Below are 27947 nucleotides of genomic sequence, written 5' to 3'. Positions count from 1 at the left end.
CGAGTGGTTGATTGATGAACATCGACAGAAACACGAACAGAAAACCTTTTATACTTGAAGCGCTGAGCTTCCGGTTATCTTAATGGGTGATAAATAATATCATTACTATTTATGCAATCAAATTAAAACGAACCACTCAAACTGATACAATTATTTTATTGAAATCCGATAAAAAATATTTTATACATAGATATTAACGATTTAAAACGAAATAAAAATTATTTATTTGCTAGCGTTTGCAGAGCTAACTTGGCTGCTGAGATTTTCGCACCTTCCTTATTACTGCCAAATCCGTTTACCTCACATAAAACTCCACGGTGTGTAAATTGACACTTCACCATCACAATCCCATCTTCTACAAGTGGCTCCTGGAATTTAGGGTTTGCACCTGGATATTCGTACAGTTGTCGAACCAATTGTTTCGGTACTTTTTGCACGTACTCGCCAATCTCTTCAGACATTAAATTGTATATAACAGACCACGTGCGCTCCAAACTATTCCCGGAATCGAGAAACACAGCCCCGACTAACGATTCAAAAATGTCCCCAAGAGCCTTCGGAACATCAACATAATCAGCCATGGAGCATTCCTCCTCTTGTATCAGAATACGGACTTGATCCGTAATTTTGTTATGTTCACTGCTTTGGAATCGTACAAATTGTTCGATTGCTTTCATCAATGAAGCACTTTCGGATAACAGAAATGCATGGAATTTATACCTCACCGTCAAGCAAGCAAGAAATGAATTGTTCACTAGAGCTGATCGTAGATCAGTCAATTCACCTGGTCCCATGTGACTGCACCGTTCAAATATATAGGACGACACGAGAAAATCCAGAACGGCATCGCCCAAAAATTCCAAAACTTGATAACAGCCTGTTAATCGGTTTGATACACACGAAGGATGCGTTAGTGCTTGCAGTAGATAAGCTCGGTCTTTGAATTTGTAACCCAAATGTTCTTCCAGCTCCTTATGATTCACCAAATAAGAATCAATTGCAGCGTCTTTAATATCGGGTTTCAATCGTGGAGTGTAAGAAATGCGTCTCATTAATTCCGTGATGTTTTTGCTCGGATCTTTCGGACATATCCCGAAGAAATTTAGCATAGCAAAACTGCGTTCAACGCCCAAATTCTTAACACAAACGCCCAAAATTGCCTCTAACGAATCAGCACAGGCTTTGTCGCTTACGAAACGTTTTCCCAGCATGGTTATAAATGTTGACTCTTGGAATGGCTCTTGTTGAAATGAACGTATAAAATCACTCAGCGTTTTCTCTTTTACTATTCCGCTGTTCACTTCGTCGTTGTCCAAAGCTAGTTGACATAGCATAAACGGCGACACCCCTGTAACGTTCATTGCTTCTTGTATCTTTACAGGAACGGACACAAGGGGTGGTTGCAAATCATTTCCATTGAACGGAGTAGTAACCAGCATGCCTGGCAATCCTAATTGTATTGCGTGATAACACAAGTTACGATTGCTCACCAAACGACCCTTAAGTGCAGTCAAACAGCCCTCGTTCCAGGCCATGTGCTGATCAAGCAGATAAAAAGAGACGCTGAACTTTAAAAATGAATCTCCCAAGAGTTCCAGGCGTTCCATATCAAACGCATCACCGGCAGATTTTCGCGTTATAGCCATCAAAAGGTCACTTTGGCTTAAAGCACTAACATTTTGAAGAAATTCGATCGTGTAGCTGTTATTACTTGGTCTATCACAAATGGCAGAAACTTTCGGCATTTTCACCGAGTTATTTCCATTAACTTTGTCGTTATGCTTTTCGTTAGAAAGTGCTTCCATTGCAGAGTTCAAAAATTGGACGTAATAATCCAGTTCAATTTCGTACAATTCATCCATTTTCCTCTCAATATCTACAGGTTCTTTATATTCTTCCCAGTGACATTGAGGATCCATAATATCCACTTTGCCCACGTGCTGGGGACCCTTCTTCAGACAACCGTCAGATTCCCCGTCTTCCACGTCCATCGATTCGTCTTCAGCCAACTCAGCTTGTTTTAAGTTTTCAACTTTAAGAGTATCGAGTGGGTCATTTTTGCTTTCAATACCTAGAAAACCATTTATCTGTGTCCGGAGATTCTCAGCAAGCAAAAGATAGTGTACTCGATGCAAGACGCTTGGCAAAAACAAAGCTTTAAACCATAGATCACCAGGAAAGCAGAAGTTGTGGCAAAGCTCGGGAACAAGTAACATTTCCTGTAAACGTTTCGATTTATTTCGACCACCAGCCACACCCATTCCTGGACGTGTCAAATTACGTTCTCTAGTCATAGGTTTAACGAGAAGCATAAATTGATTTCGCTTGACAACGTTCTGATTATATTTATCTTTGAAGTATGACGCAAAGTCTTGGTATTCGCCATTGGGAAATGGACTCCAAGGATTCATATCCATAAGCACTTTTGTAACAACATACCGATCACGCTGGGAGGAACTGTACCAAGGACACACCACACTATTCTCGTATTCGCGAGGATCCAAATCTAATTTTTTCCGTTGAAGCTCTGTTAACTCCCTCGGCTTTTGCAAACTTTGACAACGTTTCACCAGTTCCCAATCAATTGAATTCCCATTTTTCGTTGGTACAATTAAAAACGAATTCTCTTTGTTCTCAAAGTTACTTGCGAAGAATCCATGCCAAGTCTCCAATAAATCGCGAAATAACATCACATGAAATCCACGTAATGCAGATATCTCTTCGTCACTGCAAATTGTGGTTTGTGTAGGATTCGAATTGACTGCCGCTGTTATTTGGCCTTGCGACATGAAAAGTGGCATTTTTGCCAACGGAGGAAGCTCCTTGGAAGTAAAAAAGGCGAAACTAGACGACATTCCCAGCAAATCCAGTACATACTGATTGGAATCATCTCTTGGGAAGCATGGTGTTAACTCAATTGAGTACAAATATGAAACTTTTCCCACTTTGGGAGTAGCGCCACTTAGCTGATCAGGATACTGATTCACATGAGTCCGTCTGTATTTAGTCCCGGCCAAACGAGGGTCATCTGAAAAAGAAATATTTAACATGATTAGATTATGCTTCGGGGATTTATCAACCTTATATTATTTAGTGAAAAGTGTTTCGATTTCAGGATATCCATGATAAGAAATTTCACGAGGAAAACAAAAAAGGCCTACAAAAGTTCCCCTATTATTATAGTTTGTGGGCTATTGCATTGGTCAGTAAAGTTATCGAACCATTGCTTCAGGATATTCATCGTTTATACACTGAAAAACAAACTCCTAAAGAAAAATCTCCATATTCCATAAAGGCGGTCCCAAAGCAGTTGAAAACGGAGAAGACAAAGCTCATCGTGCTCGGAGATTTCAGAAAGTAAACGTGGTGAATAACCTTACATTCAGCTTAACTCCGCCAAGCTATTAACACCAAGAAAATGCTTACAATGTCGCTAGAAACAAGATGATCGAATTGAGTCACAAGCCTTGGAAAAATACTAGAGTGTCTACCTCATTCGACGCGGCAGGACGGGCCCCGGTCCTGTTGAAAAATGGGCAAGAGTTCTTGACACATGGACGGCGTCAGGATGTATGTAAATTAGTCCGAGCAAAACAAATACGTGTCTGGACGCTAAATGTTGCCACCCTAACTGGAAAGGCCGAGGAACTTGCAAGAGCTCTTCCGAAAAAGCGTTCTGCAAGAAACCCGATGGTTTGGGACAAAAAGCTGCGACTTAGAACGCGAACGATTTAATGATCGGCTGATGAAGCTCACTATTATATCAGCTAATCGCACTAATTCATCGCATAGATACCACAGACAGGTCGACCTGATGCCGAGAAAGATGCCTTCTGGCAACATTTCGATGAAAAAAACCGAAATAAATTTCGAATGTTGTTAACCCTGCTGCGCCACAGATGAAACCTACTGCGTTCCCCATCATTCGGTGAAGCGAACGCGACGTTGGCTTGGGGCGCAAATGGGCTTCAGCCTGGATAAGGAGACAGCCTTTTTATGTCCCCTCTCGAGCTGGAAGAAATGCTCTCCCCTCTCGAGAACACGGTAGGGGCCTTCGTATGGAGTCTGCAGCGGCTTCCGGACAGCACCAGCGCAGGCAGGTACAGATGTGTGTCAGGTGGGAGGTGTAGTTTTAAGGCGGTAGAGATTCTCTTTCAGCAGGCGCAGCAATCCCGAATCTGTGAGACCCGATCTCTTGTCGAAGACAGGATCACTTGGGAGCCTTGGGTTCTCTCCATATACCAGCTCCGCGGGGTTGGCAGCAAATTCCTCCCGGCGGGTTGTTCGGAGGAAAAGTAGGACGAGAGGTACGACCTGAGTGCAGGACGGATCGTCGCGAGCCATAATGGCGGCTTTCAGCGTCCGGTTCCAACGTTCTAGCATCCCATTGGATTGCGGATGGTATGCCGTAGTTCGCTGGCGTTTGAATCCCAGGAGTATGCCTAACTCCGAGAAAAGGGTGGACTCAAATTGCATTCCCTGGTCAGTGATGATCACTACAGGGACGCCAGAGCTTCGGCACATGATTGCGCCATAATGTCCTTCAGAGGAATTGCCTCAGGCCACCGCGTAATCCTGTCGATGATTGTAAGGCAATACTTGAAACCGTGTGAGTCTCGCAAAGGCCCTACGATGTCGAGGTGTATGTTATGGAACCGCTTGGTAGTGCAGGGATATGAGCCCACTTCTTTTCTTACATGCCTGGTGACCTTACACTTCTGGCATGCGATTCACTCTCTGGCTTGATGTCCTTATTCATGGGGGGGGCGGAAATATTTCTCGGTGACTAGCCGATTTGTCGTCCTGATGCCTGAATGCGCTACGTCGTGAACCGCGTGGAAGGTGACCGGGGTCCCCTTTTCCGAGTATTCGCAACAGAGAGATTCGAGCCGAACATGGGCAACTCCCGAAATTTGTATTTGGGGTTGGATTTGAGGCTCTGAAGTACTGCGCCATCCTCCTGTGCCTTGACGATAGCCGAGAAGTCGAGTGAGGCGGGGATGTTAAACTCGGAGACACGTGACAAAGCGTCAGCAACTACGTTGTCCTTGCCGGACACGTGCTGTAAGCCGGACGTGGACTGGCTTATAAAGCTCAGGTGTCGAAGCTGACGGACTTCTATTTCAAAGCTTATGTGAGAGGCTTATGGTCCGTGAACACTGTGAACGGCCTGCTTTCAAGGGAGAAGCGGAAGTATTTGATGTTCAAGTACGCGGCGAGCAGTTCACGAGCGTAGGTACTGTAGTTCCGTTGAGCGGATTTTAACTGTCTGGAGAAGAAGCTCAACGGCTGCCAGACTTGATTCACCTTTTGGTGAAGAGCAGCACCTACTGCGATTGCAGAGGCATCAACAAAAACGGCTAGGAGTGCATCTTGTCAAGGAAATGCCAAAAGTGTAGCATCAGCTAGTTGCGCGGACAACCTCTTCAGACCACACAATCTCTCGTGTGTCCTTTATTTTAGGGCCAGAGAAGTATGCGGTCAAAACGGAGTTTAGGATGCCCAAGAACCTCCGCGAATCCTTCAAAGTTTTCGTACGCGGAAAGCCTGTGATTGCTTGCACCTTGTCTGAGTCGGGCTGTATTCAGTCAGGGGAAATGAAGTGGCCGAGGAATCTCCCTGTGTCTGGAGAGGCTTGCATTTATCAACGTTTAGGACTAAACCGGCCTCAAGGAGACGTTTAAAAATACACTCGAGATGGGCTAAGTGCTCAGACTCTGAGGAAGAAGCGACCAAAACATCATCATACACGAAACAGAAGTCGAGGTTTCGCAGGACCGAGTGAATAAACCTTTGAAAGGTTTGCGCCGCATTCCACAACCCGGAAATCATCCGTGTGAACTCGAAGAGTCCAAAGGGTGCGCATATTGCCGTCTTTGGAATGTCTTCTGGAGCTACAGCAATTTGGTGATATGCCTTGGTTAAATCCAAGGTCGAAAAGATGCGGCAGTTTGCGAGATGATGCGCAACGTTGTGGATGAGTGGAATGCGATATCGGTTAGGAACAGTCTGTGCATTTAGCCTTATATAATCTCCACAGGGGCGCCATTTGGCTCAGGGACCATATGGAGTGCGGAAGACCGAAGGTCTGCAGATAAGTTGTTCAAATTCTTTCCGTGCAATAGCCAGCTTCTGGGGTAGTAGGGGACGCACCTTCGAGAAAATCGAGAAAATAGTAGTGTTAATGTTAGACTAACGGGTCTTCGCAATGTCAGAAGACTCCGCCGCCGTTGTTGCAATTCTGGCTCGCGACAGCGAACCCATCATTTACCACGTATCCAAACCCACTCGGAGAGCCGGTGCATCAGAAGTCCAACGAGCGCGACCACCTTCTAACATTCGCAGCAACAACCTAAACAACGAACGATTATTTGGCAACTGTCAATCGAATTAACAACATTCAAAATTTATTTCGACCCTGCTGCGCCAGAAATATATCGTCTTCTTTAGAAGTCCGATTAGAAATCCTACTTGGGCTTTCAGTTTCCTTCTCTTGACAAACGTTAATATTGCACCAGGCTCCTTCATAAAAAAATGGTTTACTAATAGAAGCTCAAATTGCTTGTCCTTGTGTGTCAATCTCCCCAACCATCCGAACAACCCTCTCAATATGAATGGTAGTGGTGACCGGGGCAATTTGTGACAACGCGAAAAATTAGAAAAAGGCGCCACAGGAATTAATGTGAAACTAAAAATATGTAGGTGGCTCTAGTTGCCTGCTAGGCTTAAACGACACACTATAGCCTATTACATTATAACCAGTAAAGGGATATCATAATTTCTTTTACCACGCAGGGTGACGTCCCTTGACAATATTGTTATTATTATAGGGTCTACAAATAAGTTCTGTCGGTTTTCACAATAGATGGCGTAGCTTGTTTTTTATTCCATTGAACCACATTTCCAAACATTCATCGGAAAGCTACTGTCAATAGGCACAAACGTCAGTATAAATTATTTAATTGAAGTGTAAACAACAATACTTTTTTCATCAACGAAAATGGCCAATTTTGTACCAAATGTGTTTTGCGGGGAGTTCTACTTCATTATTTCAATATGAAGAAAAAAGCAACCGAAGAAGACGAAGAGCGCGCCGAACGGCCAACAATTTTTGAAGATGAAGAATTAGAGGCATTGCTCGACCAAGATCCATCGCAAACGCAAGAAGAACTTGGAAAAACACTTGGAGTCACTCAGCAAGCCATTTCCCACCGTTTAAAAGCAATGGAAATGATCCGAAAGGTCGGAAATTGGGTTCCGTATGAACTGAAGCCAAAAGACGTCGAACGCCGTTTTTTCACGTGCGAACAACTGCTCCAACGACAAGAAAGGAAGGGCTTTCTGCATCGAATAGTTACTGGCGATGAAAAGTGGATCCATTACGATAATCCCAAGCGCCGGGCAACGTGGGGATACCCCGGCCATGCCTCATCATCGACGGCCAAAGCGAATATTCATGGTGAGAAGATCATGCTGTGTATATGGTGGGACCAGCTGGGTGTGGTATACTATGAGCTGCTAAAACCGAACGAAACGGTCACGGGCAACCTCTACCGACGTCAAATGATGCGTTTGAGCCGCGAACTCAAGAAAAAACGGCCGCAATACCAGCAAAGGTATGATAAAGTTATTTTGCAACATAACAATGCTTGTCCACATGTTGCACAGCCCGTTAAAACATATCTAGAAACGTTGAAATGGGAAGTCCTACCCCACCCGCTGTACTCCCCAGACATTGCTCCTTCTGATTACTATTTGTTCCGGTCGCTGCAGCATGGCCTGGCTGACCAGCACTTCTCCAATTACGAGGAACTCAAAAAATGGCTCGATGAGTGGATAGCGGCCAAGCCGGCCAATTTTTGGCGCGATGGTATCTATGAATTGCCTGAAAGATGGAAGAAAGTTGTGGCTAGCGATGGGCAATACTTTGAACAATGAATGTATAACCAATTTTTCACAATAAAGCTTCAAATTTAACAAAAAAACCAACAGAACTTATTTGTAGGCCCTATAATAATGGTGACTGTTAATCTTATCCATACGAGTCTTTAATTTTTACCTGTGCTAAATTCCTTCCAGTGTTCAAAGTATATATTATCAACCAATTCGAAGCAATTTGTCTTTGAAATAGGCAAAAGATGCTCGTTCAATTCCTTATTTTCATACAAGCGTATACATGCTTTCATTGCGGCCGATCGTTTCGCATCCTTCACTGTTCCGACCTTGTCACTCTGTCGCGAAATTTACAAATATAAACATGCAATTATTGTCGCATCTCCCTCAAAACTATACTCACAATAATGTCCTCTTTGATTGTAGATTGTGGTGGCATTACAAGTCTTACAACAATCTTGCTATCCGTGGTTTCTTTAAACCAACTCACCGTTGAAGCAGTGTATAAATCCTGCGGTAACGCCATGCAGTAGCGATTCAATAGCTGAACCACTGAGCTAGCCTCCAAAACAGCTCCAATTTTAGTATAAAACGGCTTAATTGTAACGGGAAATCGTTCATTTATCTCATCTTCAAGCGGTAAGTGACGTTCCACCGTTTTCCCGATCAGGTATTTCTGTAGCTGATCTTCTATCTTTTTCCATTTTTCCAACTTGCCTAGAAGTTTTGAAATCTCTTTTTCTTCGATCATAATCGTGTAACTACTGCTTTGCATGCGAGCTCTCCCCTTTGTTTGGACGTACGCACTAAAATGTTTTATGGTATCGTACATAATGACATAGTTGCAAGACTGTACATCAATGCCCTCTTCAAGCACACTCGAAGCTATCATCATGTTACATTCACCTTTTTTGAATTTTCGCAAAACCTGCAGACCAATAATATTATATCATTCCTTCTGAATATTCTCATAAACATGCCCGACTACTTACATTTTTGTGCCGTTTTGACTCCAACCAACTTTCTATTGATTCAGGCATAGCTCTGCTCCCTCCAACCATAAATTCCGGGATAATTGGAATTGTTTTTTTACTCTCCACAAAATGTTTAACCAAATAGAATAGACACTTCGCGGTCTGTCTGCGTTCAACGAACACTAAACAACTTATCTCCTTCGGATTCTTCCCTTTGAATGTCATTTCCAAAAATCCCAGAAAAGATTGAATTTTTTGAGACGAATTATCGTAGATCATTTCATGAAGTTCATTTTCATCATCGTCCGTGTAATCGCTATTGGCTTTCATGTAAGCAACCAATTCGTGACGGATACGCTCAGCACTGCTGATGCATAAACGCGACATTTGTCGAATAGCAACGGTTTCAGCAGCTCGCTTTTTCAACTCAAATTCAACTAAGATTGATAGAATGGCTATCGAAGCCCCGTAAATGCCCATATCTTCCATTTTATGCAGAAAATCATTATAGAAATTTTTATGTTTCTTAATTGGATTCGCCGCACGATAACTTTCTAGGTTTTTCGTTGGTTGCAATTGCATATTGTCCAAATCCCATCGTCCTATTCGTTTTGTACATTCATCTACCAGAGAAGTAATTTTTCCGCAAATAGATTCTCTGGAAGGCGACTCGTGATATCTAAGAATTTTTTCGCTAGGTTTCGTTGAATACCTATAATAAATAGTCAGAATTATTTTCGAGTTTCATAGCTATCAGGAAACAATACCTACACCAGCACATTTGCATATTCCGCACTGTCTGAAACCGTTACAATAGTTGCTCGAAAAGTGGCCTCCATTTTATTCAAATCGTCTTCGATGTTGACGGGCGAGGTTGACTTCAAAAGTAATCCGGTCAATCCAATAATACGCGGCAATAGATGAGCTGGTTGATTTTTAAAATGCCCCATCAACTGGCTCATGGGATGATCGTTATTAGCGTGATGGCACTCATCGAAGATCATTAAATTGAAGTCGGTTATAGACAAAAACCCATGGCGAACAACATCTAATATTATCTGAGTTGTGGCCACAACAACCTGAAATCCCACATTTAGAATTTCCCTGTAAGTTCTCCTTTCCTAACAGCTCCTTACCTGATATTCGTCAAATTCAGCTCGCCATTTTTCTCGTTTCCAATTATCTACATTCATATCACCTGTATAATGAGTAACTTTCAAATTTACCAAATTTTTTATGCACTCATACTGTTGACGGGCCAAAGCAACTGTGTTAGTCAAGAAAACTGAACGTTTTCCGCCTTGACTTAGCGGCCTAGAACGAGAAAAATGTTATCAATGCATAGTAGCCAAGAAGGAATATAAGCGGACAAAGGTAATGCAATCGTAATTATGGATAAGCAACATTACGATAACCTAGTAATGGAAAAGTTGACTGGAGGAAACTACTTCGAACTAAGGAACGACCCGCTACCAGGATCCATAAAACGGGTAGAGAAGGCCCTCAAGGAATGCTCTCTAGTGATTGATAACCAAGCCCGGCTGCGGATGCCAAACCAATCTTTACCTAGAATTAGATGCCAACCAAAAATACACAAATCAGGCAATGAGATGAAAGAGATTACTGCAGATTCTAACTCCCCTACATACAATATTGCAAAATGGTTGGCCGAGGAATGCCAAAAATTGGGGTCTATTAACGGAAACCAATCCGTCAAAAATTCGAAAGAATTGATTGATAGATTGAGTGCAGTAGGGGCTTTGGCTGATAATGAACGCCTAGTGTCATTTGACGTCAAAGCCCTATTTCCCAGTACACCTGTAAAAGAGGCCATAACAAAATTTGAAGAGTGGCTACTACGTTTTGGTTCGGCACCAGAATGGAGGAAAAAGGCTAAACAATATGCGAGGTTAACTTCCCTCTGCATGAATGAAAATTATTTCACATTCAGGGGAAAATACTTCAAAACGACCTCGGGCGTAGCGATGGGCAATCCTCTCTCCCCAGTCCTAAGTGAAATCTTTATGGCATCACTGGAGGAAAAAATGGAGCAGGATGGATTACTGCCAAATATATGGTTGAGGTACGTTGATGACATTTTGACAGTGATCCCGGACACAAGTATCGAAAATATGCTGAATAAAATCAACGCGCTACACCCTAAAATAACCTTCACTCATGAGATTGAAGTTAACAACCAATTGGCTTTCCTAGATTTACTAATCAAACGTCAAAACGGACAATTTTCTTTTTCTATTTTCAGGAAACCAACCAGCACTCAGCGTACAATCCAGGCCACTTCGTTCCACAGCTACCAGCACAAAATGGCTACTTATGGCACTATGATCCACCGCCTCCTAAGAATCCCTCTCACAGGGGAAGATTACCGGAGCGAAAAACTTTCGGTGCAACCCATCAGCATACGTATAGCGTAGTCCGTTGAAAATCGCCAGAGTACTCGAGGTACTTCATCTATGATGACACCAAACTATGTAGGGCTTCACCGCCAAGCATCTGAGCTCATAGAGTCTGAATGCACTACATGATACAGCACATTTAATATGAAGGACGAAAGAGAAGAGATGCGGGAGTACATTATAGATACATGGACACAGCAAAGAAGAACGGGTACACCAGCGCCACCATAGACACAATGATTAGGAGACACACACGAAGGTTAGAACGTAGTAATCTCACTACACTATATAGCCAACAATCGCCCTCTACCGCTCAAAAACGATCAAGTGTCATCTTCTCAAATCTGTCCAAGCACATAAAAAGGACATTGAAAAGGTTTGACCTACAGCTGGTAAGATCAAGCCGTATCTACCAGCTAAAATCCCAGCTGGCTCTCGGAATATATATTGCCCATGCCTAGCACACGCTTATATTCCAATTAACTGGCGTGATGTGAAGGTGTTATTCATTCCCAAACCAGAGAAACCCACCTACACAGATGCAAGAAGCTTCCGATCGATCAGTCTAATGCCGTTTCTACTAAAAGGACTAGAAAGACTAGTAAATCGGTTCATAAGGGATACGCACATTCCTAAGTGGCCACTTCACCATAGGCAACACGCCTACCAGAAAGGCAAATCCACAGAGCCAGCACTCCATGAACTCATGCCACAAATTGAAAAGGCGATGTCCGAAAAAGAATACGCCTCAGGCCTTGCTGTGGCTCCTGGAGGACAAAAAAGTCTTCGGACGACCTAGCCGTAATAATTACCGGCAAGTTCGCAGACAAAGTGTGTGACCGCTTGAATGCAATTCTGCACAGTTGGTGCCTCCGCAATGAACTCACGGTGAACGCTAGGAAGACTGGACTAGTTATGTTCACTAGGAACGTCAGGTCGGGCTATACACTACTCACCTTAGCAGGGGCGGAAATCCAGCTGGCACAAACAGTCAAGTATTTAGGAGAACATTTCGATTCCAAGTTAACGTGGAAGGACCATATCCAGGTATAATATCAGAAATCCTGCAGATTGCTCTGTTGCTGTAGGAATGCGATAGGTAAGACCTGAGGACTTTCACCAAAACGGATACACTGGATGTATGCATCCATAATAAAACCCATTTTGATGTATGCATGCATCGTCTGGTGGCCACGACTGAACTTTGCTAACAGCAGGAAGCTGCTAATGCAGATTCAGAGACTTGGTTGCCTAAGTATTACTGGAGCAATGAGTACTACGCCGACTGCCGCACTTAAAGCTATCCTAAATCTACCTCCTATTCACTTGGAGGGGAAACTCAAGTCGAAACCATTGGAGCGTGGATAAACGGCCAATCACACGGTCATGTGTCTATCTAGAAATTCATTGACAAACAACCGGTAGCTGTGATGCCGACCGATCATATGGTTTGCAGATTCGTCTTTGAAAAGACATACACTATCGTAATCACCGAAAGAGAAGAATGGTCGACACATGGCCATGAATCTTTTCAGATTACAGACTTAATAATCTCCACCGACGGGATCGGGTGCAGGGGTGTCCTCGGGGAATTTGATTATGGAACTGGCCCGACCCTTCCGAAAAATTGCGACCATATTCCAGGCGTAGACATATGTCATTTCATTAGCAGCAAAAGAATGTCTGCGACAAAAATGGAAGGGTCGCACCATTCGAATCTGTTCCGACAGTCGGGCGGCATTATCAGCACTAAACAGCAACGACATATCAAGCCAGATGGTGTGGTGTCGTCATCAGGTGCTACTGAAACTTGGCCGACTGAACGAAACATTCCTGATGTGGGTGGCGGCTCACTCTAACATCGCTGGTAATGAGGAGGCTAACAGATCGGCTCGTCGAGGGTCTGGATCCACAACGGTGGGGTCAGAACCAGCTTTTGGAATCCGGCCATCCAATGTCAAGTTTACTCTGAAGGGTGAAATTGCAAGGATTCAGTGGAGAAATTTGAACTCTTGCCGGCAGGCGGCAATCCTTGTGAAAGGGCCTGAGGTCACTAGATCGGCATTTTTGTTGTCCCTTAAGAAATGGGACATAAAATCCTAGTAGGGCTTCTAACGGGACACTGTTCCTTGAACTATCATACGAAAAAAGACCCAAAAAGGTTGGGGTGATAATTTCGGCTATGAGCAGCCAATGTGAGGAGGAGGAGACGCCCCTGCAGCTGTCCAGCCACTTCAGATCTCAGCCGAAGACACCTTGACAAGGTTTTCTTCAATGAAGAATCTGCATACTCTCTGCCCCTGGTAGGATCAAGCCGTATCTACCAGCTAAAATCCCAGCTGGCAGGGGAAAAAGCCCGAAAAACGGTAGAGGAGATGAGTGGCATGTATAAAATCGCTTGCTCAGATTGTCCGAAGGTGTATATCGGGTAAACAAAAAGATTGGTAACTACCAGATTTAGGGAGCACATGAAGGAGGCAGAGTTGGCTGTCAAGTACTCCCGAAAACCTACTAAATCTATGGTGGCTAAACATATGGTGGAATGCGGCCATAAAATAAGCGCCGAGGATTTGAAGGTTCTAAAGCAGGTAAGGAAAATTAACCAGCTGGATGCCTATGAAAGCTGGATCATTAGCAAACAACCGGTTAACACCAGGTTGAATTCAGATCTGGGTAATTGCTATTCCCCATTTGAAATAATAAAAACTTGTTGTTTCTTTTTCGTTGGTGTGAATATTTATTCTTGCAAATATCGATATTTCGGGAACCACTTGTTCCCTTCATCAGTGCTAACAAAACAAGTTTCATTCAAGTTTTGTTAGTACTGATGAAACTTGTTTTGTTAGCACTGATGAAACTTGTTTTGTTAGCACTGATGAAGGGAACAAGTGGTTCCCGAAATATCGGTATTTGCAAGAATAAATATTCACACCAATGAAAAAGAAACAACAAGTTTTTTTTTATTATTATTATTTCAGATAATTAATCGTTGGAAACACCGCATAATTCCACTCAGAAGGAATACAATCGCGATTTTTTAAGACTCAAAATAAGGTGGGGCGCAGATGACGAAAATGATGCATAAAGGACACTTTAAATTTGATTTTTGGATATGATGAAGTTTATAAAACAAAGCCTCCCTAGAAGGGAGTTTCCTACAAATCCTGGAACACAGGAAACGGAAACAACTTATCAAGCCAAGCCATGTATAGGTTCTGGCTATGTTAAGAGTCTCCGGTATAAATATGAAAATGCATTATTCCTAAAATTCGATATTTTTTACATTCGTTGTGGTATGACTCCCTGTGGGATCCAACATATTAATCACCATTTGGTGGTCATGGATTTCATGCCTTGAATTTTCTTAACGTCTGGTCCTTGAAGCCATCTCGGGCACTTGGCGCAGAACAGTAGAGGAGGAGTGCGGGCGTCTCGTGAAGTCGTGGGGCGAGTTGGAGCGCATTTCAGGTAACCGCGAACGATGGAGCAAGTCGTATTTCTTTGCCACACCGGAAATACACAAAAAATTTAGTGGTCGTTCTCAGGATTCACGTAACCAAACCGAAATGGAAACAAATCCAACCAAATATGCGGAGCGATTTGCTAAATTAGTTTTAGAGTTTAAGTTTTAACGCAAAAATATAAGCTGACATAATTTCCTATATTCATTTATAATTTTTTTTGTGAAAACGCCTGAGAACCCATTTTCTGGATACGTTCTTTAACCAGATTCCGCTTCAGCTTTGAGGTTGCCTCAAGAGAGTTAGTCTCTTCGCAAAAGCGTATCCATGATGATCGTTTATTCGATCTTATGCTCTTCTTTAGAGCCTTCTGTGTCTTCTTATAGCGATTCCAGCTAGTGTCTGAATCACGCTTCAGCCCACGATTGAGGAGCATCCTTGTCGTTCTCCTGTTTTGCCAAATCCGAGTTGCACCATGGTGTTTTACCCTTCTTTGACATCTTGCGTGGGCAGCTTTCTGCGAAAGCTTCTCTCATGCTAGTTGTGATCATCTGGGTCGTCTTCTCAATTCCAGCAATGTATTTGATGCGCTTCCCAGGGATCGTGAGTCGGGCGCTCAATTCTATTTTATACGTCACCCAATCTGTCGGGAACCTTAACTGTTCTTAACTGCCTCATAGCAACCTGAAGCAGAAGAAGCATAGATTGAGCATTCGAGTATTCGTGGATCTTCCCTCTTGATCGCGGCAGTTGGGTCCGGAGGCTCACGGCTCCTCACGCGCGGTCAAGCCGCTATTTTGTTGTTGTTTCAATTCCTATATAGCTTGGGTATTAATTATTCCTTATGCGCACAGAAGTCCTGTGGTAGTTGCACTTTTCAGGCTCGGGTACGGAGCTACCTATCTGTTAAAGAACACGAAGTTTTGCTAAGTGAAACTTGAGGGATGGAAGTGCTCAAAGGATCCCCGACATTCCCGAGCCTGGCTAGCAAAGAGCGTGTCGACGGAACACCTCGATGGAGCATCAGTATTTGGTCATCTTGTTAGGATTTGTCTTCAGCCACTCAGGGTAGTCATTGATCATCGTTACCATACAATTTACTACTACAGTTGTGAGAGTAATCAGAGAAATCTATATAAACATTCCCAAAGTGCTCATGAATCATTCCGTAAGTTGTCAAAACTGTATACGGTCAAGCTTTCCATCCTGCATCGAAATCGTCACCTCTCCGTCCATATTTTTTTCCTTTGTTTCTTTCCATTAATGGACGGTCCTTCCTCGATAACGTGTAGTCGATCTTTTCCCCCACTGCTCACTCCACCAGCTATTATGACTTTTATATCTTAAATATCGTTTAACCGTTTCGTCATTGTTCGCTTATCCGCCCCTTCTCTTCTTTTCCTCCTTAGGAAATCCATTTTTCCACCACGTTTTTGTTGACCCTTAGAATGTTGGAGATCTGGTCGTTGCTATAGCTTAACCATTGCATTCTTTGAATTTCTACTCGTCTGGATTCTAGTGTTCACTATTGCTGTTGTAGTGTCTGTGGGTTCTGGGCATCCGCATCATTTCTTCCTCAAACTGTGAGGAGCGGGTAAAAGATTTTTGCTTGAGTCGCACAGTCTTGCAACTACATCCGACGATGAATCTGTTACTGCAATCGTAAGTGATTGTCAAGGTTTTGCAGGGTCCTCCAAGTGAGGATTTAGAGCCAATGGCAGACCCGTCGTTAGGAACGACCTGTGCCCACATTGTCGTCCACAAATTTCATTTCGGTATATTCAGGAGACTTGATGTCGTTTTACAAAAAAAATGATTTTTTGCAAAACAAAGAAAAAATGTATTACAAAACAAAGCCGTGTTAATTTCAATTGACTATATCTAACTGAAGAAATTGACTCCTTTTATTCTCTTGGAGACAGTACCAAAGCCTTATAAAAAATATCCACCTAACGGCACGTCTGCAACTTTATTTTTGGATTTACGTATCCATACAAATCATCTTCAAATTTTCGTAGCTCCTCTTCGGAATTCTTATACCCATCCCCGGACTCGCAAGCCGCCTATGATAGCATAGCCAGGGTAAAACTGTAACGGCCGTGAAAGAATTCGGTATCCCGACGAAATTGATATGACTGACTACTCTGTCCCTGACCAATGTGCGAGGGCAGATAAAAGCAGCAAGATCATTCAACATCAACAACGGTTTAAAACAAGGGGATGCATTATCATGCATCCTTTTTTCCCGGGCCCTGGAGAAAGTGATTCACGAAGCGGATGTCAATGCAAGAGGCACCATCCTCTTCAAGTCCACACAACTACTAGCCTACGCTGAAGATATTGACATTATGGGAAGAACAACCCGAAATGTACAGTCTACCTTCATCCAGATCGAGCATGGGGCGCAAGATCTCGGGCAGCACATTAATGAAGTACATGGTGGTAACGTCAACGCCAAAAACTAAAGGATCAGCAACATCGAATCGCACTGGTCAAACGAAAACAATAAATAGGTGACTACAATTTTGACGTCGTTGAAAATTTCTCCTATTTAGGGTCGAAAATCACAACCGATAACAGTTATGACGATGAAATCTGCGCGGTTGTTGGCTGCCAACAGAGCTTATTTCAGCTTACAAAAACTGTTCCGCTCGAAATGTCTCATCATAGAATCAAAGCTCTTACTGCACAAGACTATGATCTTGCCAGTCCTTATGTACTCCTCGGAGACCTGGGTTCTTAGCAAGAAAATTTGAGAACTCCTGGCCACGATCGAGAGAAGAATCCCCCAAAGAATTTTTGACCCCCTAAATGAGGATGGACGATTCCGTAGCCTACATAACGACGAATTCTATGAGCGATACCATGACCGTCAGGTTGTGGATAAAAATCCGGCTCAACAGGTTGCGGTGGGCAGGTCACCTAATCCGTATGGATGAGGATGATCCAGACCGGGAAACCTATAAGGGCAGTATCTATGGTAGAAAAAGAAAACGAGGCAGACCCTGCCTGAGATGGAGTGATGGCGTAGGTCAGGTCGCCAGACAGCGGTTAGGGATATCGCATTAGTGGACCTCAGCGCAAAACCGGGGTGTCTGGAGTTCTTTACTAAGGCAGGCCTAGATCGGATACCGGTTGTTGCGTCGTTGATGATGATGACTGTACTTACGAGGATAGAACAGAACATCATTGGTCTATTTTAACGAGGCTTTACCCTGAAAAATTGTCAATCAAATATCCCCCCGCGATAATTGATAGAAAAACTTCTGGAATACGAACAGAAGTTATACCACCATTTCATTGATTTCAGGCGCTCCTATGGCAAGCAGTACAACCAAGGGAAAACTTTGCACCGCCATGGGAAAATTCAGCAGCCATTAAAATAAATTAAACTTATTGACCATGAGTAATGTTCGGGGCCAGATCAAAACAGCTGCATTACTATCGGATACATAGGAAGGTGCAGTCCTGGCGTTCGAAAAAAATATCTGGAAACCATTAGTTTACTTTATTGCTGTCCTATGTTAGCTACATTGATATCGTTTATAGAAACGAATGTACCTCAAAGGAAGCGTTCGCCCAGATTGACCAGAAAGTACAACATCTGAAATTGAACACCACGAAAGCAAAACCGAATTTATAATGGTAGCATCAGCATCGAAAACAAAAGCGAGGCAGGCTGATGAATCGAGAATAGGAAAATATCAACTTAAAAGAGTTTAAATCATTTTCCTACCCTGGCTAAAAAATCATCGCACTAAAAACCAATGAAGAAATCCGTGCACAAGTGTTAACAGCCAACAAAGCCTACTTCAGTCTATCAAAACTATACCCTTCAAATATCAAAGGCTCTAAGCGCTTACTGGACAATCGCGTGATTTTCAAAGTCTTCTTGTATTCTTTGATAGCTTAGGGTCATAAGACCCAGCCCGGAATCTCTGAAGGGCAATATTTATGGTAAGAGACGATGTCGACCATAAAAATGGTATTTCAATGGATAAAAATAACTTTACACATTTAAAGCCAGCAAAAAATCAAACTGAAATATTTTCATATCTATTATGAAACTTGAGAGGGAACCCAAACATATTTTGAATTTGATGATATTCCAGCAAACAAATCATGTATTAAACTTCATTTCGATTGAGCGATGGAAAATACCTCGTCAGGGCTTCATCAAACTGATAAAAACGTCTGGTCGAGATTTAAACATAAACAAAACTTTGTTAATTCTTATTTGGCTTAAGTCGTTTATCACATTTCAAATTGAGGGTGAATTGTAAACAATTACACTTCATTAGAGAAACTCATCTCCTTTGGTTTTGTTTGGCGATAAGCTAATTGCCTCTAATGACAATCATAAATATACATTGTTTTAAAGATTCGATTAACAATTTGTATGTGCGCCGTAGAAATAGATTCGTAGCTAAATGCCAAAAAGGTTCCAGCTGGCGAAATCGAATCGACGAATATATACAATAGGACATGGTAGCACTTTTTTTATTGTTGTAAATTTGACCTTCTATACACATAGTGGACCCCAACTCTAGAAAGATTTCTAGGCAAAGTTTTTCTTCTGCAATCTTCACTTAAATATTTTTGCATTAATCCGAATTTCTCTGGGCAATCATATTTTAAGGATCCATTGTACACAGATTGTAATATACATATATACAATAATTACTTCAGTATATTCAGGAAATCAAAACAAGCAACAACCTATACAGGGGATTTAATAAACTTTGCTGATAATGGTAATATTTCCACCAAACTTTCCAGTATTGTGTTCCTTATCATGGTTTATATTTTTTCACAATTTCATTCATTTTTACATTTAAAGCTTATTAACGGCAGATATCAACCAAATACTACCAATCTATTATTGAACCAATCAAAACCAGGGAAACCAGCAGGACTTGTCCAAAAGTGCTGCGGATAAATACTATCAGTGAAGGGTGAACTGGATTATAAAATTGCTTTACGCAACAGGGCAACTTGGTGTTCTTTATAAGCGACATATCAGCGAACGTCTTAAATCACAAACTTACGACAGTGCTAATCGCCTTGTCAACCTCTATGGTTCTGAGTGTCCGTCGTCTGTCAAAGGCAATGAACGGCGCCTCATGGTAATGAAGACAAAGATGTTTCCTTGATTTCATTCAAAAAGTATCGCAGATGGCCAGGAACTCGATGGTCCTGTGAGAGACTTCAACGAGAGGCTTCTCAGGTACGATAATAAGCTGCTGAATAAGTGGAGTGAGTATCTGATGGATGGCAAGCCAACGTAGCATATGGATGGATGGATATGGATCACTCCTCCAAACTGAAGCGAAATTATATCTGCCATAAAGTCTTGAAGGTCTCTCGATTTCCAAAAAGGTTTTCTACAGCGTGGAAAGAGGGTGGAATGCTTTACGCAAGAGAAGCCCAAGATGCCATTAGTGTGAATCAAAGCGCTCACAATAAAATGAAACGGGAATCATGGCGGCCACGAGCATAACGGCCTAAACACAACAACGGAGTGACTGTATCTGTCCGCAGTGAGAGAGCCGTCAAATGAAGTTCATTACACGAACTTGTATAAAGCACTACGCGTTAAAATTCTTGCATTTTCTGAATCTGGTTCGCCTCCCCTTTCCAACGAGATATTGCCCGCAGCAATCCGACGATTTTGTATTTTTCACCATTTTTCCTACTCGGGGGTCGTGGACATTTTCAATTTTCTTGGATTTTCCGTGGGCCTCCCAAGCAAGCAGCCGTCTCGATCATCAAGGCCACGAAAAAGGAAAGGACCGCGCACGTCGAAAGATAGAAATGAGTCCGCCAGAGATACCGCAAATAGTGCTACTTCCAGGAAACTATTCACCGCAAGTAGTGAGAATGTACCGTGCACAGTAGATCTACTATAGGCAGTACCCGTACAAAAATGACCCCACTTGCAAATGTGCTTGCAAAAGCTTATCTGTACGCATCAGAGACGCTAAACAAGGAAAAGGCATAATCTTCGTCAAATCGTATTGGTAAGAGAGAGATCGGTGAGCTTTTGCTATTCTGGTACTACGGCGTGCTCACCCATATAGCAAAAAGTTGTTTCACGTATTCACTTATCCATAAGCAAAAACTTGCCAATCTCACCAATACATTGGCAAGTCCGGGCGGTATGCCAAACACAGCTGGTCGGGTTTTCGGTATATCTCGCTCATGCTCAAGGGCAAAACAATTTGAAATCGTGTGTACTCGCACTGATTTCCCCCCTTGAGGGGCAAGGAGGAGTGAGGTAGCTGTCTAGTATCTAACTGTGGTACCGTGTAATCCTATGCACACATACCGGCTTATCGAATTTTTCACGGTATTCACAGCACTCTCAAATCTTGATATTTAGAGTGTAAACAGTTAAATTTTAATGGATTTTTGCCTCAACGAAAGCGCATACAACAACATCGTCCGGCATATTTACGAAAGCACAAAATTAATGTTTGGATGGTGTTCGAAAAAAGCCGTTGAAAAAGAAAAAAAAAAAGGAAAATGAAGATCACGAACGACCGATATTGAATTTTAAAGTTTCCGAAGACGGCTCTTGGAAGAAACGTGATTTTAAATCGCTATATGGTGTCACGATGCCTGTAGGCTATTATTCTGGAAAAGTAATTGATTTGCGTGTAAAAAGCAATTACTGCCAAGCGTGTACGTCTTGGAAAAAAAGCACCTTCCCAAGAACATAATGATTGGCTTGAAAATCACACAGAAGAATGCATGAGAAATCACGAGGATTCCGCAGGCAACATGGAAGTTACTTCTACCACTGAAATGGTCTCAGCCTCTGAAGATAAGTTTGGTGCGAAATATGGCAAAGACGGTGATTCAAAAACTTTTAAGGCCATATTAGATGTTAACCCATATGGCGAAGAATTTCCAGTTGTAAAGAGTGAGGGCAAAGAGAAAGGCTCTGAAATGCCAAAAACCAACAGAAACTTAGTGGCAGGGGTGAATTAACGGATGCGCTAATTAAAAAATTGTGTACATATTTGTCATCGGTGTTCAACCGCCAAAAATCCGCGGCATGGATATGTGCCCTACTGGAGCCGACAGCCGGTGAAGGTGGAAAAAAGACGAAGCTGTAGGAGCCAATAAAGAGCTACTGCAGCACCCTCCACCACTGCACCCCGACGTCGAAAGGTGCGTTCTTCCCATTTACGAAGATTTGACGAGAAGTGATTTAATGGGAAGCTGCTTGGGTGCCCACACGCAAAATTCAAACGAGAGTTTTAATCCAACCGTTTGACATCTTGCTCCGAAGCACCTGCATTCCGACCTTAAAATAGTTGATAGCAGCGTTTTTGGCTGCTGGAATGTTCAACGAAAGCTATTCATCTATTGCAGTTCCAAATTGGGTTAACGTGCAAAAACTACGCTGAAAAAAGAGACCTGGATCGAAAACAGCGCAGCCTTTTTGCAACTAAAGGGGGCTCGAATTGCTAGGAAAAAATCCTTGATGGCGGAAAATGACTTCTATGAGGAACAGGAAGGGTCATTTTATGGACCTAGTATATAGCTGATTAATCCGAAAGTAATCTGAACCATTTGTTTTCATGTGCCAATACTTTAAACGCGTTTATCTCAAAACAACATTTTCGAAATCGGTGTACAGGATACCGCGAAGAATTCACAACCGATCCACTTGAGCCTTTTTACACATCTAAACAATACCATTGACTTCTATATGTCATTTATTGTTTTTTGATAAGTTCGAAAAAGAGTTTTTAATTAACAATCAAGCATACCAGCCATTTGTTTCGTTGTATTTTTAAAATTTTCGCCAATGTCAATGTCAAACTATATGTGTCTAAAATAAAACGCCATTGTTTATTTTTTCCAGATCAAAGGCTACGAAGCGTGGATGTGTGTGTTTTTGTTTTGTCCCACGTTGTCCCCGCCAGGCTAATTTTCAAATTTTTTTATACTTTTCCAGAATATCTTAGTGACTTTTTCAACGCTGAGTTCTTCCCAGACCTCATCCCAGGCTTTTTTCTTAGCCGCCTTCACCGCTTGTAATCATTTCTTGTTTGCAACAGAGAAGGGCATGAAGTTACTATGACTGACATTACTGTGGTAAGCTCTCAGAGTTTGTCTTTCTTCTACAAAGAGTGTTGTCAGATCGCTGTTCCACCACGGTTTGTGGGTGGAGCCCTTACGGATTTTTAATGTCGACTCTTTAATTTTAGTTTGGATTTCCAATGTCAAACCGTTCAAATTCTCAGTGGGGAGATGGACTGCAAGGCAACTTTTAGATGGAGGCCTATTTTGTATTTCTGTTAAATTACAATGGTGTTACTGTGAATGACAATTGGTTTATGCCTGCTCTTAGAAATCGGTTGTACCAGGGAGGTCCAGGACCAGGATATAGTATTGGAATTAGTGAGGGTGACATCTGGGCCAGATGCTTTTGAGCTGCCATTTGTTAACTGTCCAACAAAGGTTATTGAACCATTGTTGAGTGGTCTACAGTCTAATCTGTATATTGTGTTTGAGAGATGTGTCCCTGTACTATTCTCTATGGAGTCCCCGAGTATAAATGACGTCGGCGTTTGGAGCATTGCTAAGAAATTGAAATAATTTGTCCAGTTCTACTTTGAAAGTAGTCGTGGGTATATGTGGTGGCATATATATGGAGGCAATGGTGATGTTTGGATTAAGGTTCAGGATGTTAGCGATAATGATGTCCTTTGCGAAACGCAAGGGCAACTTCACCATAGCCATCCTCTCTGAATTTATATATAAGGCTGAAACCTTTTAGGTAGCGAGAATGATGGGACGAGTTAAAAGCGAAAATTTCCTGTAGGGATAGTATGTCATAGCCAACACTCACGGCAAAATATTCTATTTCAAAATGATTGTTAGCCAGACTTTGAATATTATATTGTAGGATGTTGACCATTTGCAACTTCTACGAATGTTAAGTCGCTCGTGATGTTAAGTTTGTCCGGCTGTTTTTTGATTTTTTGTATTTCTTCTGCCAAAAACAGATCTTGTATCTTTGAGGAGATGTTCTTCATGAGACAGAACTTTTTGATACTCGGATACAACAGTGCAGGTTGGATGTTCGAAAACAGGATGGTTTGGCATAGGTAGATCTTGATCAGTTTTGGGGAAGGGTATTCTGGGGTTCGGGCGTGGATTTGATTTTACTGCAGACCTGAATTGTTTACTTCCTCTGATGGTTCTGTTGAACTCATCTTGGGGATTCTTCATCCAGTTGTTCAGACTTGCTCTTTTCTCCAGCGGAGAGAAGGCAACGTTACAGTCAACATTACAGTCCAATGAATCATAATAATTTTTTACTTCTTTGGTAGCTTCCCTCATGAAGATATTTTTTATTGCTGCCGTCTAGATAATCTTCAAATATTCAACCCAAATTCAATTTTTGTCCCTGGCGTCATGATCTGTCTTGCCGCATAGAGAACATTTTTTTCGCACGAGTTGCCATCACATTGATCTTTCGGTCCACTGCATTTTAAGCATCTACTCGATTTCGCTTTACAATTCGTGGCAATGTGGCCCAATCTACCACAAGCGAACATTGTCTGTTCACGTAATGGTCAACCTCTACCCTCACGCTACCAATTGAGATATGTTTGGGGATCTCAGACCCCACGAAGGTTAGTTTGACTATTCCGAGATGGAAGGAAGACATCTTTGTTTTCCTTAGATCTGAAATTCAGCCGTTGTATTTTCGTTATTTTAGTCGGGGAGTTTATATCCTGTAATATTTCTTCTTCTGAGAAATCAGCGGGGATACCTTTCATAATTCCAAATCTGTGAGTCTCTCAAGGATAGATACGCGTTTAGCCCTAATGTACTCAACCGGTTGTCAGATGCCAGATTGTTTGCACAAGACGCCGACTTACAATAAACTTCTATCCTCGTCCTTGACCATAATTACCTGGTCATTGAGGTTGAGACGCCTCGTAAGCTTATAGAAATTGGGGGGTTTGAAAGTCGCAATTCTTTTTACATCATTAATTTTGTCTATGTATGTAGTGGGAAAGTTTTACTTAGGTCCTGAGACCGGGCAACCTCAGGAAAAGCTTGAGTTGAGCCGTGACTGGTAGAATTCCAGAAATCTTTGCCTGTTTGATTGTGGCAGATTGAATTGGGGATCTTGACAGGCTCCTCGATGCCCTTCTCTCTTTCCTGGTTGGGAAGGCTTTCCTGGTTAGGACATAGCCACTGATTTCTATTGGGCTTTTAAGCTGTGGTCCTACTGGTGCCTGAGGAGATGTTGAAATTTGCGAGACGGACCGATCTAAGTTTGTAAATTCCTGTTTACAGGGGAAACACACGCCGAAAAATACAGAAACAGGTTTCCACTTTAAAGTTTGATTGGATGTAAGAGCAGAAATAAAACTTAAGCACTCACCTTCTGTTAGCAGGAACGGATTCACAGCCAAAAAAAATATAAAAACAAGTCGGGAAACCGGAAGCTGGACGCTTCAGGTACGAAAGGTTTTGTGTATTCCTTTGCACGTAGCAGGTAATATATTCATATATTATGTGAGAATATCCACTTTCGGATGACATTGACATTCATAGTCTTGAATTTACAAGGAAGTGACAACTTTGACGTATTATAACTTTGTTAGTAATAGTGGTATTTCGACCAAACTTGGTGAGATCGTGCTTTATGTTATGCCCTATATTATTGCGAAATTTCATGTTGCTAACATGAACTTAAGGGGGGTTTTGCAGCCAATTACTAAAAATTATGGTAATATACTATTATTAACTTTATTTGTACAGATATCAGTATGGAAGGTATTTCGGAGCCTAGGCACCATATAGTGGCAGCCTCCTGATTTTTTTCAGATTTTTCGGTTTGTTAGTTTCTGAGAATGGCCCCCTTAAAGGAATGGCCACTTTCAACCCCCCGCACTCCCCACCTTTCTAACAAATGTCAAAACTAAGACCGGCTTCAAAAAGTACTAATCGAGACCTTTAATTTGATACCCTACATGAGTATATTTGATGAAAAAAAAATTTACACCCCCCTTCTGCATGTATGGGGACCCCCCCTTAAATTCAATGTAAAAGGATGTAACTCACTGTATGCGTGAGCGTTCACAGTTCCCACATTTTTACCAAATTTGGTGTCAATCACTGTAACCGTTTCCGAGAAAAATGCGTGTGACGGACAGACAGACAGACAGACAGACAGACAGACGGTAAACCGATTTTAATAAGGTTTTGTGTTTACACAAAACCTTAAAAAGAAAAACCTTTTATTACACCCATAGGCTAGGCAAAGAGAGATTTAACTTGAAACTAAACAGCGGCAGATGTCACGAAACGTTGGCAGGATGTGGGCTACAAAACGAGAGAGTCTACACCGTTTTAAAACTGCTGCCGCAACAATGTGCCATAACTCCGCCTTTTTGTTTTTACTCATATTACAAAAATTGTTTTTTCACAGATCAATATATTATCTTCAAGTTTGTATAGTTTCATAAGTGTGAAATATTAATTTTCTATTAAAAAAAAAATTCTCAAAAATAAGCCTTTTTTTCGACTAATTGTAGATCTCCCCCTTAATTTTGCTGGACAGGTTTCTAATGATCTCGGAGAGCAAACAGTGATCAGCGTTGCATCTGTTACGCAGTCGGTGAAATAATAGGTTCATTTGCTGCAGTAATCTGTACCTGTTGCAAACTAGGAGGATTGAGGGGGGAAAGGCAATAAAACGGGCATCATCGCGGTCGCGAGTATAAAGCGCGGAAACTATAAACCCTAGAAAAACACACATGCTATCTTTTTCGCACACTGCACCCATTTCTCTCTCAACAAGATAAAGGGAAACTCGAAATATTATCAAATAACGACAAATGAGTCATTCGGTTTATGAATGGACGTCAGAACCAGTGTATTTGTGCCGCCATCACTTTTATGTATCTTAGCTGCCAGGGGGCCTTAGTCCTCTGTCTTGTCCAGGAATAATAAGAAAATTCCGATTCTCCAGCGACCTTCAAAACTTCGAATCCTTTATTTCATCAAACCTACAATTTTGAAGATTTCTGACTTTGACGATATGTCCATGATTTGCGCGCACTTTCCTTCCTTTGCTGGATATCACTTATTTTACTCTCCAGATTTAGCTGTTGGAAGCCCTATTTCTGATAATGACGAAATCATTTCCAAGTCCATGCAATCACAGCACCGCCTAATATTTCTGAAGACCTATAGCCACCATTGCAATTTCCAGTAGAAACTTTGCCAGTAATTTTTAACATTCTCGCCACAAACTAAAAGTGAAAATCAGTACTCACTTTTCCAAAGCCTGCGACATTTTTTTCATAGCCAAAATCGCAATGTAAGTCTTTCCAGAGCCTGTCGGAAGATATATTATCGCGTTTTGTCGGAGCGCTACCTCCAGAATTTGAGTCTGATAGGGTCTCGCCTTGAGAGTGTCGCTCCCGGGACCCTGTAGGAAAAATTAAGTCGCGTTAGAAAACATTTAACGGTTAGTAAAGTCAATGAAATTCAATATACCGTTTCACTATCTACCTCCATTTCTGATGTTTCAAACTACGCCCTCGACACTTGTACGTTTTGTTCGAAAGTATTATGACCGGCCCGACGTCTTGAAGGTTTTATACCCTATCCGCGAACTGCAATTGTTTAAGCCTCGAGCTCACGATCCAATATTTGCTACTTCGCGAAACACCAAACCACAAATCAGAGCTGATATTTCCAACTAATTATGCTGGCTTATTCCCCTAACAAATGAGCAATCGATTCGTGTTCCGAAGAAAGTCGACTTGTGGAATTCAACAATCTATAAACACAAAATAATTAGGAAACGAACACGACACTTTAGGGATCTGACACTGTCAAGTGACAGCCGGATGAAAACAAAAAGAATGACCGAGAATGCAATCGATGCAAGGAAAAATTACGAATACGTGTCTAGCGTTGGCCAATCAGTGCCAAGAACTCCATAAAAACAGGGAAACCCCCACTGAATAGATGTGAAAATTCCCTTTTGACATCTCAGTTTAACACTCGTGGTCTAATCTTCCCCGACGAACAGTCAAACTGTAAACTGTCAGTCTGTAATTGTGGGCGGAGATAGTGGAGGAATTAAATTTGATGTGGCTAAAATACTTTGTAGAGAAATTATCACCTGCATTAAAAAATCCGAAAATATGAAA

General features: G+C 42.0%; 1 protein-coding gene across 2 annotated transcripts; it reads right to left on the bottom strand.

Annotated features, from left to right (window-relative positions):
* Window positions 1-136: 136 nt before the first annotated feature.
* LOC119653883 (endoribonuclease Dicer) lies at window positions 137-27793 on the bottom strand. 2 transcript variants are annotated; one of them, XM_038059000.1, is made up of 8 exons: window positions 27286-27793; window positions 27063-27217; window positions 10004-10181; window positions 9639-9946; window positions 8886-9579; window positions 8297-8821; window positions 8060-8231; window positions 137-3028 (listed from the first exon to the last, which is right to left on the bottom strand). In XM_038059000.1, exons 1-8 carry the CDS (start codon window positions 27304-27306, stop codon window positions 219-221), a joined length of 4863 nt encoding a protein of 1620 aa, XP_037914928.1. In that variant the 5' UTR covers window positions 27307-27793; the 3' UTR covers window positions 137-218. The 2 variants fall into 2 exon arrangements, with proteins under 2 accessions (XP_037914928.1, XP_037914929.1); XM_038059001.1 differs by having other exon boundaries at window positions 27301-27793.
* Window positions 27794-27947: the final 154 nt, after the last annotated feature.

This window comes from Hermetia illucens, chromosome 4 (assembly GCF_905115235.1).
Source record: "Hermetia illucens chromosome 4, iHerIll2.2.curated.20191125, whole genome shotgun sequence".
Taxonomy (NCBI): Eukaryota; Metazoa; Arthropoda; class Insecta; order Diptera; family Stratiomyidae; genus Hermetia; species Hermetia illucens.
This window is presented reverse-complemented; position numbering and strand designations above follow the sequence as displayed.

Bases quoted from the DNA above. Each gene is read 5' to 3' on its own strand.
- LOC119653883 (XM_038059000.1), bottom strand. From the start codon at position 27,306: ATGGAGGTAGATAGTGAAACG. The intron at 9,947-10,003 runs GTAAGGAGCTGT...GTGGGATTTCAG, and splicing joins CTGAATTTGACGAATATCAG to GTTGTTGTGGCCACAACTCA. The intron at 3,029-8,059 runs GTAAAAATTAAA...TTTCTTTTTCAG, and splicing joins CTGGAAGGAATTTAGCACAG to ATGACCCTCGTTTGGCCGGG.